Consider the following 12,439-nt stretch of genomic DNA (forward strand, 5'->3'; position numbering starts at 1 on the left):
TGGAAACGTTCATTCATTCATTCAACAAACGTACTGAGCACCTGCTGTTGTGGGTACCGGGCATACCGCATGGAACACATCCAAGTCCCTGCCTCGGGGGGCTGAGCTCTAGGGCAGGAGACACAGACATGCACAGGAGAAAGTGCGAGATGCTAGTAGAGAGGAGCAAAAAGGAAACGCAGGGTGGGGCCTGGACCACAGGGAGAACGTGCTCAGTGTGTCCGTGCACAGCCAGGAGGCCAGGGCAGCTGGGCCACCATAGGCGAGGGGGAGGGTCCTGGAGACCAAAACAGCAGCAGCACCTTCTCCTCAAAGCTTCTCCAAGCCAAGCATCGCGCAGAGCTGTCAACACACGTCACTGTCTCTCTGAGCCCTTGTCCCTGCATGGCGAGGTGGTACCGTCATTAACCCCAAGTCACAGAGGAGAAGCCTGAGACTCAGAGAGGTCTCACCTCCAGCCCTGTTTCTTCCCTAGCATCAAGCTGAGGCCTGTGTCTCCGTCACCCCAGGAAGACTGGATTTCAACGCCTGGGCCCACCTGAATGTCTTCCCTCCCCCACTCAGGCACCCCCTCTACTGTGGGCCGTAACGACTTCTCTGTGCCTCAGTTTCCTCATCTGTAAAACGACAGCATGGGCCTGGTTGATGTTCTAAGCCCTTTCCAGCTCTGGCTTCTTAAAGACGGGTGTCAAAAAGCTCAGCCTCTCCCAAGACCTCAGAAGTACTGGGTAGGTGGCTGGCCCACCCACATGTGTGGTGGAAAAAGTGAACGAGCTGGGAGATGGGAGATGGGGGCTGGGGCTTGAGGCAGGGCTGAGGGGGGTGGTACAGGGTAGGGCTTCCACACCCCAGCCTCTGCCCCTCGTCCCCTTTCCCAAGGTGAGGGCAGCCTGAGCAGGTGGCCTCTGGGAGGAAAGGTCAGAGGGGTCTGCCCTCCCAGGCCCACCGGACACCTGGCATCAGAGGAGCAGCACCAGACTTTGGTTAGAGGGCAGGTACACACGCTGCTTCTGGGGGACTTGGGGACGTCACTTACTCTCTCTGTAAATGGTAACATACGCCTTGCCCCGCCTCCTCCTCGGGCTCCACTGGACGGAACCAAACCATAGAACTGGGCTCTTTCTGCCTGGGTTTCAGCTGAGAACAGGCAAGGCAAGGACGAGACCCTGGGCGGCAAGCCGCCGGGTTCAGGTGAGGCGCTGGATGGCCATGTGCACCTGGCACAGGAGCGGCTTCCCTCCCACCTGGGGGGCAAGTGCGGGGAAGCTGGCCTATGACTCTTGGTGTTCTGAGGTCACCCACAGGCTGGCCCCAGCTCCAATCCTCAAGAAGCCTAAAGTCAGGAGACCACGGCGGGCCAGCGGCTGTGACAGTGGAGTGCGGGCCCTGTTGGGGCAGAGGGAGGGGGAGATTCCCACAGGCCAGATGGGAGCTTCCTAGGAGAGTGGCCTTGGGTGGTCTCAAAGGGACTTTACTCAGGAGAAATACCTGGAGGGGTGATGGGACCCCAAAATAAAGAGTCTGGGTGAGTGGCCCAAATCTAGGGGCTAGAGGGCACTTCAGTGGCCAGAAGACACAGTGTCCAGCATAAGGGACAGCAACGTGGCTGAGAGTCCCTGAAAGAAAGAGGCTTGAGGCCTGGCAGGGGCAAGGCTGCCAGCCAGACAGGACTGACCTGGTGAGTCACGCACGACCTTTCCGCCCCCTGCTCCTCCCTTCCCTGCGCTCTCCCCACCCTCCCCCAGGATCAGAAACCGCAGCTAGCGGCTGGGCTGGGGGAAGGAGACGAGCTCAGACGGGGACCTCACCAGGGCCATCAGCCAGTGAGGGGTGGAGGCAGGCGGCCAAGCAGGTCTCTCAGCTTCTGGAACCCTGGTCAGCTCTCGGGGAACTGGGCAACCCGCACCAGCTGACCTCCTGCCTTCCACTCCCAGCCTGAGACCCTGCACGTCCCCCAAGGTGGGGCCTCGGTCCTTCTCCTATTTATAAATAGACAGTGAGAGAGAGGAAGGCAAAGAGGGGCAGGGGGGGAAGGAGGAAGAAGTCGCCGCCACCAAGACGGTGACATGGGAAAGCACTAAGCCTGGGGAGCCCTCTGCTCTTCCTGCCCCCATGAGCACAGCACCTTTGGGGTCTTCAAGGCTTTTTCATTTTCTGGAGACCCCCCCCCCCTTAGATGCCAGTGCCCAGCACCCCAGGGCAGGAGTTCTGCTGAAGGAGGCCACAGGGAGAAGCCTTTTCTCAGAGCCAGAAAGACTGACAGAGACTGTCCAGAGCCAGGAGGAGCACCCAGTGTGTGCAGACACAGTGCTGGGCACTCGCTCGCTCACATGCACTCTCCTACAATGAGGTCCGTAACACCTCATTTTCGAGATGCAGAAACAGAGGCTTGCAAAGATTCAATACTGTATCCAAGGCCACGCAGCCAGTGAGCGTCAGACAGGAACTAGTCACAGCTGCATTGCCTCTATGTCCTCAGACAGCTTTATACCCTGTGATCCTGTCCTGCCCCCTTACTTTACAGAGGAGGGGCCCAGAGAGGGAGAGGCACTCCTCTGAGAACATACAGTGAGCAAGGTGCGAGTGGGTTCATTGACTCTCCCAAGCAAAAGGGACTCCAGGGTCCCAGGGGCAGACGCCGCAGCTGTGGGGAGGGGCAGGGGCGTCAGTCCAAGGACCAACCCAGGGACCCCCTCACAGGAGGAAACTGTCTTCAAGCAATAGAGAAACCACATCATTTGCATGGCAGGTCTCCGGGGCCCCGGGGTGTGGTGGGGTGCAGCCACAACAGGCCCGGCCGATGCAGCGACGGCACCGGGCAGGCGTCACGGAGAGGAACAGCATCTGCGTCAGGAAGGACCAACCACATCACAGGCAGTGGCCCAGGGGTGACACATCCCACTCCCGGCCTACTGCCTGTGATGTCGCTTTAGAAGTGAGCTGGGGGCAGACAGGAAGCCCGGGCTGCTATCTGGTTCTCGGGGCCAAGTGCTAAGTGCCAGGGTGCCAAGGTGCCTGGGTGTGGTGCCTGTCCCAAAGGAGCCCTTAGTCTAGCTGCAGAGAAGACCCCCAGCCTTCCATCCCCCCACCGCAGCCTGTCGACATCGCCCCCTCAATCCCGGCCATGGAGCCGCTCCCCTCACCCTCTGCATCTCTCGCCAGCTACAGCCTCCTCACTCTCGGTCCCCAGCCTCATGTTCCTTTCCAAATGGGCTGGAAGCCAACTTCCTACATCCAAGTCTGGCCTTGCTTAAAAGCTTCCATTGGCTCTAATGCCCTCAGGCCTGAGCTCAATGTCCTCAGCTCGGGGCCTGCTGCCCGTCTCACACCTGACATGACGGTCACCCGTCACCGCCTCATCAGAGCAGCACGGCTCCCTCACCCTCCTCCACGCCTTTACCCCTGCTGTTCCCTCTGTCCAAATGCCCTGAGGCCCCCAGGCTCCCCTTGCAGGGCTAGCTCCTCAATATCTAGAGTCTTCTCTACTATCATCTCAAGGAAACCTTCTCTGAACCCCAAGACAGGGTCAGAGGTCCCTCCAGGGGGCTCCAGTGACAAGCCGGACATATCTCCGTACTGCCCAGACCACTTTTCAGTTAATTATTTGTTTCCCTGTATTCTCCCTCTGCACACTCTAGTGTGAGCTCTGAGCCAGACACCCGGGTTTTCAGCCCAGTTCTGCCATTCACCAGCCTCAGTTTTGTCACCTATAAAATGGGGACAAAAATAGTGCCCACCTCATAGGCTTGTTATGATTCAGAGCCACCGCACGTAGAATACTGGGTCTTTCGCCCGGCCGACAGCGAGAGCCGAGCGTTGCTCGTCAGGTTGTTACTCATCCCTCTCTGCCCAGCCCAGGGCCTGGCCCACAGCAGGTGCCTAACAGATGCTCAACTGTTTAACTGAAGCCCCAAGTTTTAATTTTCAATTAGTTGAAATGAGTTGGGGCCAGCATGAAACTGGGCAGGAAATGGGCTTATAAAGAGACAGGAGGTGTCCCCAGTGGGGAGAGACTGAGTGCAGCTTTTAGACCAGAGTCCCTCCGGGCCACCGCGATTACATCTGGGTGGTGGTTTAAGTGCAGAGCTTGGCGCCCCACCGTCTGGGGTGCAATCTTGGCTCTGCCTCCTGCGAGCTGAGAGCGGAACCGTAGCTTAACCTCTGTCCTCAATGGCCTCTCCTATAAAAAGGGGACAAGAATGGGCCCCCCACACCAGGGGAGCTATGAGGACTGAAGGCACTTGGTGCATGTAACGCATTAGATTCCTGCCTGGCACCCCCGAAGCACCCCCGGAGGTCAGTCCCAGCCCTCGGTTCATTGCACTCTCCCAGCATCTCCCAGTCCCCATGGGAAGTGACAGAGACGGGCACTTTAATCCCTACCTCAGCACTGAGGAAACCCAGAGCACAGTGACAACCTGCTCTAGATGCAGTCAGACAGGTCCCCGGGAATCCCAGCTTGCTGCCAGTGCGGGCTCTTCACATCTGCCCCCTAAGATGAGCGGGCCAGCCCTGCCCAGCCTCAGGCCCACCCCATCAGTGCCTGGGGCCGCTGAGGTCAGCCTGTGGCTGACCACGAGAGCTCCAGGACCACAGAGGCTGACCCTGACCAGAATCAGGTCACCTGGCCTAGGCAGGGGCCAGCGGGGTCTCCCATCCCTCTTCCTTCTGAGAGCCTCTGTCCCCACCTGAGCTCTTTGGTCCCGTCCAGACGATCGGAGCCGCCAGTGGCAGGCTCACCTGGGGCAAGCCGGACCTGGAGCCTCTGCGAGTGGCGGACAGGAGCCAGGCCGGGGGTCAGCAGGAGGAGGGACAGGCAGGGGTGTCCAGGATGCTGGTGGGGGTCCCTCTAATGAAAGCGCAGTGCTGGGAGCCCTTCCCCGGGGAATCACTGTAAAGTCCAGACCTGGGCCCTCTGAGCGGGGCCATGTGGCAGCCAGAGCTGCACTCCGCGCCCTCCCCCACAAAGCCACCAACTCCCCTCACCACCCCCCCAGGCTAACACCTGGGGCCAAAGGACCCTAAAGCAGGTGTGGGCGGGGTCCTCGAGGATCTCAACTTCCAGCTGGGGCAGCTGAGGTTCAGAGAAGAGAAGGAAGCAGCCAGGCCCTCCCGAGCTGGAGTCCAAGCCAGGACCAGGCCTCAGACCCCCGACTCCCGGCCCCATACTCGGGTCCCTTGCACAACCTCTGTCATCTCTCCTGGAGAAGGCCTTCCACTGATGGCTGGAAGACATCCCAGCGCAGCCCGCCTGCCCCAAACCCCTTCCCGCTGCCCACTCCCCCTCGGACCCACTCAGTTCCCTGAACCTGCAGCCACAGCAGCCATACCTACTGCAGGGCCAAGCTCAGACTGAAACAGACGGGTGGGCCACTGTCTGGACAGCAAACACAAACAAACAAAACCCCCTGGGGATTTCTGCCCCGTCTCTGGTCAGAGCGGCTGGTCGGCCCAGGCTCCGAAGCTGGGTACAAAGCTGTGGTTTGCTGGCCTCTCGAGGGCCCTGTGCTCTCGAGGTCACTCAGTGCTGCCAGTCTGCCCCACACGTGCCCACTCCGTGTCTGCTACCAAGAGTGGGAGGGCAGCTGGCGCCTGGGGCCTGGGAAGTGGGCTCTGCAGCCTCGCTCCTCACATGCAACACGTGGAGTGAATGAGCTGGCTAACGGGCCTCCTGTTCTAGTGACAGCATCAACAGGCTAGTGACCATAAAGCTCCACAGATGACACTGGGATGGAGCCTGCTCCACCCTCCTCCTTGGCAAAGATCCGGAGGCTCAGAGAGGCAGGGCGCTGTGTCACAGTGAACAGGACAGCAAGGCAGAGACAAGACCAGAGCTGGAGTCTGGGGCCCTGGCCAGCTGCCCCCCAGCCCCAGACTCCCCCCAGCACGGCTCAGACTTGGGGAAGAAGGAAATCTACTCCTCCGAACCCCAGTCGGTAAGCAGACACTTCCTCTCCGGTGTGCACCCTGAGCGCCCCAAACCACAGTGATGTCACCTCCTCCACCCGTGACCTCACAGCACGCCACGGTTCTTCAAGGAAACATCCTTCCCCACTCAAGGCTTCCTTGAACCTGTGGGCTCCCAGACAGCAGGCCCTGCCGTGGATGCCCACAGCACGGACCCTCCCACAGTCAGGGGCCCCAGACGGGCTGGCTTCTGATCTTACAAGGTGCTGCGTAGGCACTAAGGGGCAGGGAGGCGGGAACCCAGGAATGCTGCTCCGCCTGAGGGGTCTGCATCTTGTCTTGGATGCAAGCTGACAGATAGCCAGGAATTTTTGATGCTACTGGGGCCTGAGTCAAAGAAATAATTCAAGCCAAAGCGAGCAGGATTGAGGTCAGCAAGAAGAGAGACTAGGAAGCGACGATATTCATGGTGGGGACTGCTGGACTCTCCTTCCCAAGAAAGTTTGTAGACCCCCTGATCCCCCAATCTGTGGTCTTTGTCAAGCATACTCAAGGCTGACATTTCTCAACATTCCGGGAGAGCACTGGGATCAATCCTGTTAGGTTTTATAGATAGGGGTGCTTAGGCCTAGAGAGGTTAAGTAACCTGAGCAAGGTCACACAGTGAGCCAGTGACAGTGCTTGCATGGGAACACTGGTTTCCTGACACCCAGTGCACTGCTCCTTCCTTGGAGCCTTGCTGTCTTGGAAGTCACTTCACGGGCTGTCAGAGGCCGGGGAATGGACAGCACGACCTCAGAAGAGCCTCCACAGGGCTTCTCCTCCTCAGGGTCACAGATAAACAGAAGCTTCAGCATCACAGAGGTGGGAGATGGGAGAGATTTTAGAGACAGCCTGGCAGCAGCCCACACCCATCTCGCAGGGGGAAAGCTGAGGCGTTTCCATCCCTCTCCCAAAGAGACCATGAGACCCTCTGTGCCATGCCAAACGTACTCCTCGCCCACCCTCAAACGACCTACCGCCTGGCACTCGCTGAAAGCAAGGGGCAGACTTCCTGACCCGGCCACTTCGCCACATGCTGGGGTCCTAAGGTCAGGTAGTTGGGTGGGTGGTGTGAGACGCCTGGCAAGGGGGCAGCGGCGCAGGAAGCAGAGCCAGGAAAAGGGGCAGGAAGGAAGTTGTTCAGAGACATCGGGCAGGAGCTCTGGGCAACTGGAGTTCTGCCACCCACACTGTGGGGGCCCCCAGCCCGGGGACGGAGAATCTGACTCCACAGTGGCCCGTGCCTCAGCCTGAGCACTGCCCCATGACCAGAGTCCGGTCAGACCCCACAAAGCCACGGACGCTCGAATAGCCACCAGCAGGCTGCCCAACCTATAAAGCACGTTTACTCCTGACGACCAGCCAGCATGGTGGGGACCATTCCCATTTTACAGACGGGAACACTGAGGCTTCCAGAGATGAAAAGACTCGCCAAGGTCACACAGCCTGTAAACAGCAAAGTAAGGATTTGAGCCAGGGTCTGTCCGATGCTGAGCCCCGGGCCTTTCCCCTAAGTCATCAGTGCTGCTTCCCTGCGGCCCGGCAGAGTGTCCGGAACTGGGAGCCACAGCGTCTCCACTTTGTTCCTGTTCCCTGCTAGCACCCCCTCTCCACCCTCACCCCAAGCTTCCCTCCCTGCCTTCTTCCGGGCAAGTCACATGCCTCCTGGGCCCTGAGTCACTGCCAGTGGGTGGCCCCGTCACGAGCCAGGTGGGGATGTGGTGGGGGGAACACACCATCCTCAGCAGACCCAGTGCAGCAGGGAGACGAGCCCAGAGAGACAGCTCGAGAGAGAGAGAGACAAACTGCAACCCAGCCCTGCCACCCCTGGCTTTTCAAACCCTTCTGAATCATCCACGAAACCGGGTGCTTATAAAGGTCAGATGGGTATTTTTGGACAGTCAATATTTTTCAGCACCTACTCCCTACCAGGCAGTGTTCTACGCCTGGGTTCTCAACCAGGGGCAACCTCCCCCCCAGGGGACATCTGGCAATATCTGGAGACATTTCTAATTGTCGCGACGGAAGGGGCGATGCTCCTAGCATCTAGTGGGGAGAGGCCAGGGACGCTGCTGGACATCCCCCACAGGACGGCCCCCACAACACCTCTGCGGCCCAGGGGTCAAGAGTGCTGAGAAGAAGACACCGTGTTCTAGGCTCTGAGCCTCTAGCAGCGGACAAGCCCACGCCCTCATGGTGCGGACCTCCTAGTGGGAAGACACAACAAAAGTGAAAGGAATATAATGGGTCATGAGAGTCATGCAGGAAAACAAAACAGGTCAAAGCAGTGAGAGCCCTGGGGGGGAGCTTTTATAGGCAGGATGGTCAGAGAAGGCCTCTCTGAGAAGAGTCCGTTTGAGCAGAAGGAAGTGAGGGGATGAGACCACGGGATATCAGAGGGAGGAGCCTTCAAGGTGAAGGGGAAAGCTAGTGCAAAGGCCCTGATGCACGCATTGGGAGGCATGTTTGAAGAACAGAGAAGCAGTCAGCATGGCATAAAACTGAGAACTAAGCTGATGTGCGGCGTTGGATATAAAACGCATACGCACACACACACCATGGTTGGCATCAAAACTCTTCCCCCCGCCCCCTCCCACACACACACACACAACCTTCCTGGCTACTCCTCTAGGAAGGCTTGGATAGTCAGGGCCACCCAATGTTTCCCAGCCCCGGGAGGGCCAGTGCTCCAGGAGCCACTGGGTCAGCCTCAGGATGACAGGGAGGACCATTCTGACACAAGAGGGCCAGGCAGGTTCTCAGCCTCATCTGCTCCCACGTCTTTCATACCCACTGGGCCCGGTGAGGAGCGCAAGGTGGGAAGCACTCTCCACGTCCACAGAGGGGAACACAAGGCTCAGTCACTTGGCCCAGGTGACAAGTGCAGTTAGGGGCACAGGCCAGGTCTGTGACCGTTGGCAGTGTGGCTCCTGGAGGTCTGGAGCCGAGTCATGGTCATTTCGGGGTCCCCAGAGGCCAGCACTGGGCTGGACTTGGAGGTGGTGTCCGCGAATGTTGGGGAAATGAATGGATGAATGACACTGCCTCAAGGTGCCTGGCCACCTGCCCACTGCCCCCTGCAGTGCCCGACCACCGGGCCACATCCTCAGTGAGCACACAGCTTCCCCTCTGGGCTGTCAGGCAGAGGGCAAAGGGACATCTCAGGACAGCAGCTGTCCTGATCACCTATCTCCACTCCACTGGCCAACGTCCCCAGGCCAGCCTGGGAGCCCGCAATCTCTCCCCAACCCGAGCAGGCCCTGGGTAATGAGGAGGCAAACGGCAGCCCCTCAGCCTCAAGACTTCCCGGGGCAGACAGACCAGACCCAGCAGGGAGGGATCCCGTTGTCCCCTCCCCAGCAAAGCCAGACTGCTGTGCCCTGCCCGTTCCCATGGGAGGGCACCAAGTGCTCGCCTATCTGCCAGCTGTACTGGCATTTCCTTGTCGAAGACCAGACAAATGAAGGATGCTCGCCACTCCAGCCAGCAAACACAGCTTTTAAAGCAGACAAAAGCCCTGATGGAGAAGGAGTCAGCCACACCTGCAGCCAGCTCAGACTCCCTGGGCGATTTCTGCAAGTCAATCTAGTCACGGCCAACACTACCGAGCGCCCGCTGTGCGTGAGGGACCTGGCTGGGGGCCGGGTGGGTGCAGGGAGACAGGCAGGGGAAGGCATAGGGCAAAGAGCTTTGGAATCAGAGGGACCTGCATTGACATCCCCCCCCCCACTAGCTCTGTAATCCTGGGAAGTGTCGAAGCCCCCTGAGCCTCCGTTTCCACATCTCTAAACGGGAACAGCCCACCCGCCTCTCAGGACTTGCTGTAAGGAAGGTTTCAGTGAGATTCTGGAGTGACGTCCCAGCACAGCGCCTGGCACTTGTAGGTTTGCAAAAAACGGCAGCTAATGTGCTGCTAATAATGAGGAGGAAGACCCCGCGGTCCCTGACCCCAAGGAACTTTCCATCTACCAAGGTGGATAACACGCAGCTAGACTAAGAAGCAGAATGCAGTCTGTCCTTGCCCGAGAGGAAGGGCTCTGAGCGTTCAAAGAACAGAAGATCAAGTCCAAGTGGGAGAAGGAGGAAAGCCCTTCCTGAAGGGAGTGGCATTTGCAAAGGCCCTGAGGATGGGGGTCAGGGGTGTGCCACGGAGAGGGGACAGCACAGGGCACACAGATACACGATGACCATGTGTCACAGGGTGAGGGGTACAGATGCAGAGCAGTGGCAGCAAGAACCCGGATACCTCACTCACTCCGGCCTGAGACACGTGTGGGCGTTTCTGCTTGGGCCACTGGGAGCCATGGGAGGCTTCCCAGGCAGGGAGAGAGGCGCTTCAACTTGTGGAGGGCCTCCCCAGCGACGCCACCAAAGAAGGTCAGTGGGAGAGGGGGCAGGGGCCAGGAGACCAGCTCATAGGCTGTGAAGACAAAAGCTGGAGGAAGGAACCTGAGCTGACATGGGAGCAACGCAAGGGAAACCCCTCAAACGACTCCAGGACCCAGTCTGGTGTCCTGCAGAGAAGCCCTGCGCCTCCCCACCAGGGGCTCACGTGTCCCTAGAGTTCCCTGGGGCCAGATGATGCCCCTCGAGGCCTGAGTCTGTGCCAGAACCCTGCAGTCAGGCTGGGGACCACAGCTGTCCAGATCCACACTCGGCTCTCAGAGCTGGGACTCTCCTGACCAGAAGGCCACCGGGGGGCCTCCTGTTTCCAGGACAACCTCCGGGGCAGCCCTAGGACCCGCCTTGGCACCCACAGTGGGTGAATCAATTCTGGTCTGACAGCCTCCGTCCTCCCTTCTCAAGAACTGGACACTAAAGATGTCCTGAACCTTGGCAAGTGAGTCACCTCACATTAGCAACAAGCCAATGTCACCTCCCACCTTCCTCCCCAGTCCAGATGTCCAGACGAGTCAGCACCCCACGCGTGGGGAAGAATAAGATCACGAGGAAGGGACGAAGGCACAGCACCTCCCCAGCCACGGGGGCAAGGCGGGTGATGCCCCCTATGAAGGAAGAGCACCCCCATGTCCTTCCATGAAACACAAGGAGTTCTCTGAGCCTCAGTTTTCCTTCTCTGTAAAATGGGGTTACTCCATCTCACCAGACCCTGGAGACAGCCAAAAAAGGCAAAGTAGGAGCGATCTCTTTGTAGAGTCCAGCTTGCCACTGTGGCGTGTGCACCTAATATCGAGTAACAGCTCTGGGGTCTCTGCCCTCTCCACCTTCCCGGAGCCTCTCAGAGACCTTGATAACACATCTGCCTTAATAACCAGCCCAGGAGGTCTCACTCATCTCCTCTGTCGCCAGAGCTCAGGCGCCGGCCTTTGGGGCGGTCAGCCCACGGTCACCTGAAGACACTGTCTCCTCCCCACTAGCCCAGAGCCCACTGAGAACAGGCTCTGAAACGGCACACCAGGTGGCTCCCGAGGAAGGGATCTCAGCAAAGGACAGCACGGGAGGCAGCCACAGAAATAAGCTGACTGTGTCCTTATTAGGTGCTCACAGCACACCTGCCCCAGTGCTTTCAGACGCGCAGACCTAGTATTTCTCAGCAAGAGGAAAACGATAGCCCAGAGGAGGAGGAAGCCTTCTGGAGAGGGTGCCCGACATCGACAGTGGGGCAGCGTCCCAGGACGGACACCTGCCTGCCCCGCCGCGGGGTAACGGCGCGGCAACGGAGGGGTAACGGAGCTGGGGTCCAGGGTCTAGCTGGGACACCCCCAGGGCCCGCCCGCCAGCCCCGAGAGCCCGGCCTGCGCTGGAGGAGGGACCGGGGTGCGCCCCGGGCCACGGGGGTCACAGTTCCGGGCCCCGGGGGCATGTCTGCTAAATCCAGGGTCCCAAGCGGCGCGCAGTGCGCGGCTGACCGGGCGCGGGGCGCGGTGCCGCGGGCGCTCCGAACCCCCACCCCTGTCCCGGAGCCCCGGGAGCGCGCGGCTGGGGCCCCCCGGGGGTGGCGCGCCCCAGCCGGGTGGGCAGGAGGAGGCCTCCCGGGGACCGCGCGAGTCACCCACCTGGGCCGGCACGGCGCGCCCCGCGGCCCAGAGCTGCAGTCCGACGGCCAGCGCGGCCCAGAGAGCGGCGGGCGCCATGGTGCGGGCACGACCGAGCGCCGGCGGGCCAGCAGTCCTGGCTCTCGCGCCTCCACCTCCTCCCGGGTCCTCTGCGCCGGGCGCCTCCGACTGAAAGCAAAAGCCGGCGAGCGCGGCGCCCAAGGGAGGCGGGGGCGGAGCGGGGGCGGGGCGGGGCCTGGCGGGGGCGGGGTCTGGCCGGCCTCCCGGACACGCCTCCTTCCCCGCTCCCGCCCCCCGAGCTGCCGGGCGCCCGGGCCCCGACTTGCACCCCGCAGGGCCGAGCCTGGGCCCAGCTCTGCCAACCCAGCGCTGGGTAGGTACCTCCAGCGCCGCCTCGCCCAGCCCTCGGTGACCCCTCAATCTCCTTCTAACGCCCCGTCCCCTTCAAGTCACCCTTCCCAGTGGGAGGACAG

The 12,439-nt window shown here is 60.4% G+C and overlaps 1 protein-coding gene across 4 annotated transcripts in view; it reads right to left on the reverse strand.

Moving 5' to 3' along the window:
* TNFRSF1B (TNF receptor superfamily member 1B) overlaps positions 1-12,195 on the reverse strand; it is a 33,699-nt gene extending 21,504 nt beyond the window's left edge. The window contains exon 1 of one of the 4 annotated variants that reach the window (XM_070603177.1): positions 11,967-12,195. In XM_070603177.1, coding sequence (XP_070459278.1) covers positions 11,967-12,044 — 78 coding nt within the window. In that variant the 5' untranslated portion in view covers positions 12,045-12,195. Of the gene's footprint in view, positions 1-1,808; positions 1,920-11,966 lie in introns of those variants that run through there. The other 3 variants (XM_070603164.1, XM_070603166.1, XM_070603173.1) reach the window with 3 other exon arrangements.
* Between the last annotated feature and the right edge of the window lie 244 nt (positions 12,196-12,439).

The sequence above is a fragment of the Equus przewalskii genome, chromosome 2, assembly GCF_037783145.1.
Source record: "Equus przewalskii isolate Varuska chromosome 2, EquPr2, whole genome shotgun sequence".
In the NCBI taxonomy this organism is placed as follows: Eukaryota; Metazoa; Chordata; class Mammalia; order Perissodactyla; family Equidae; genus Equus; species Equus przewalskii.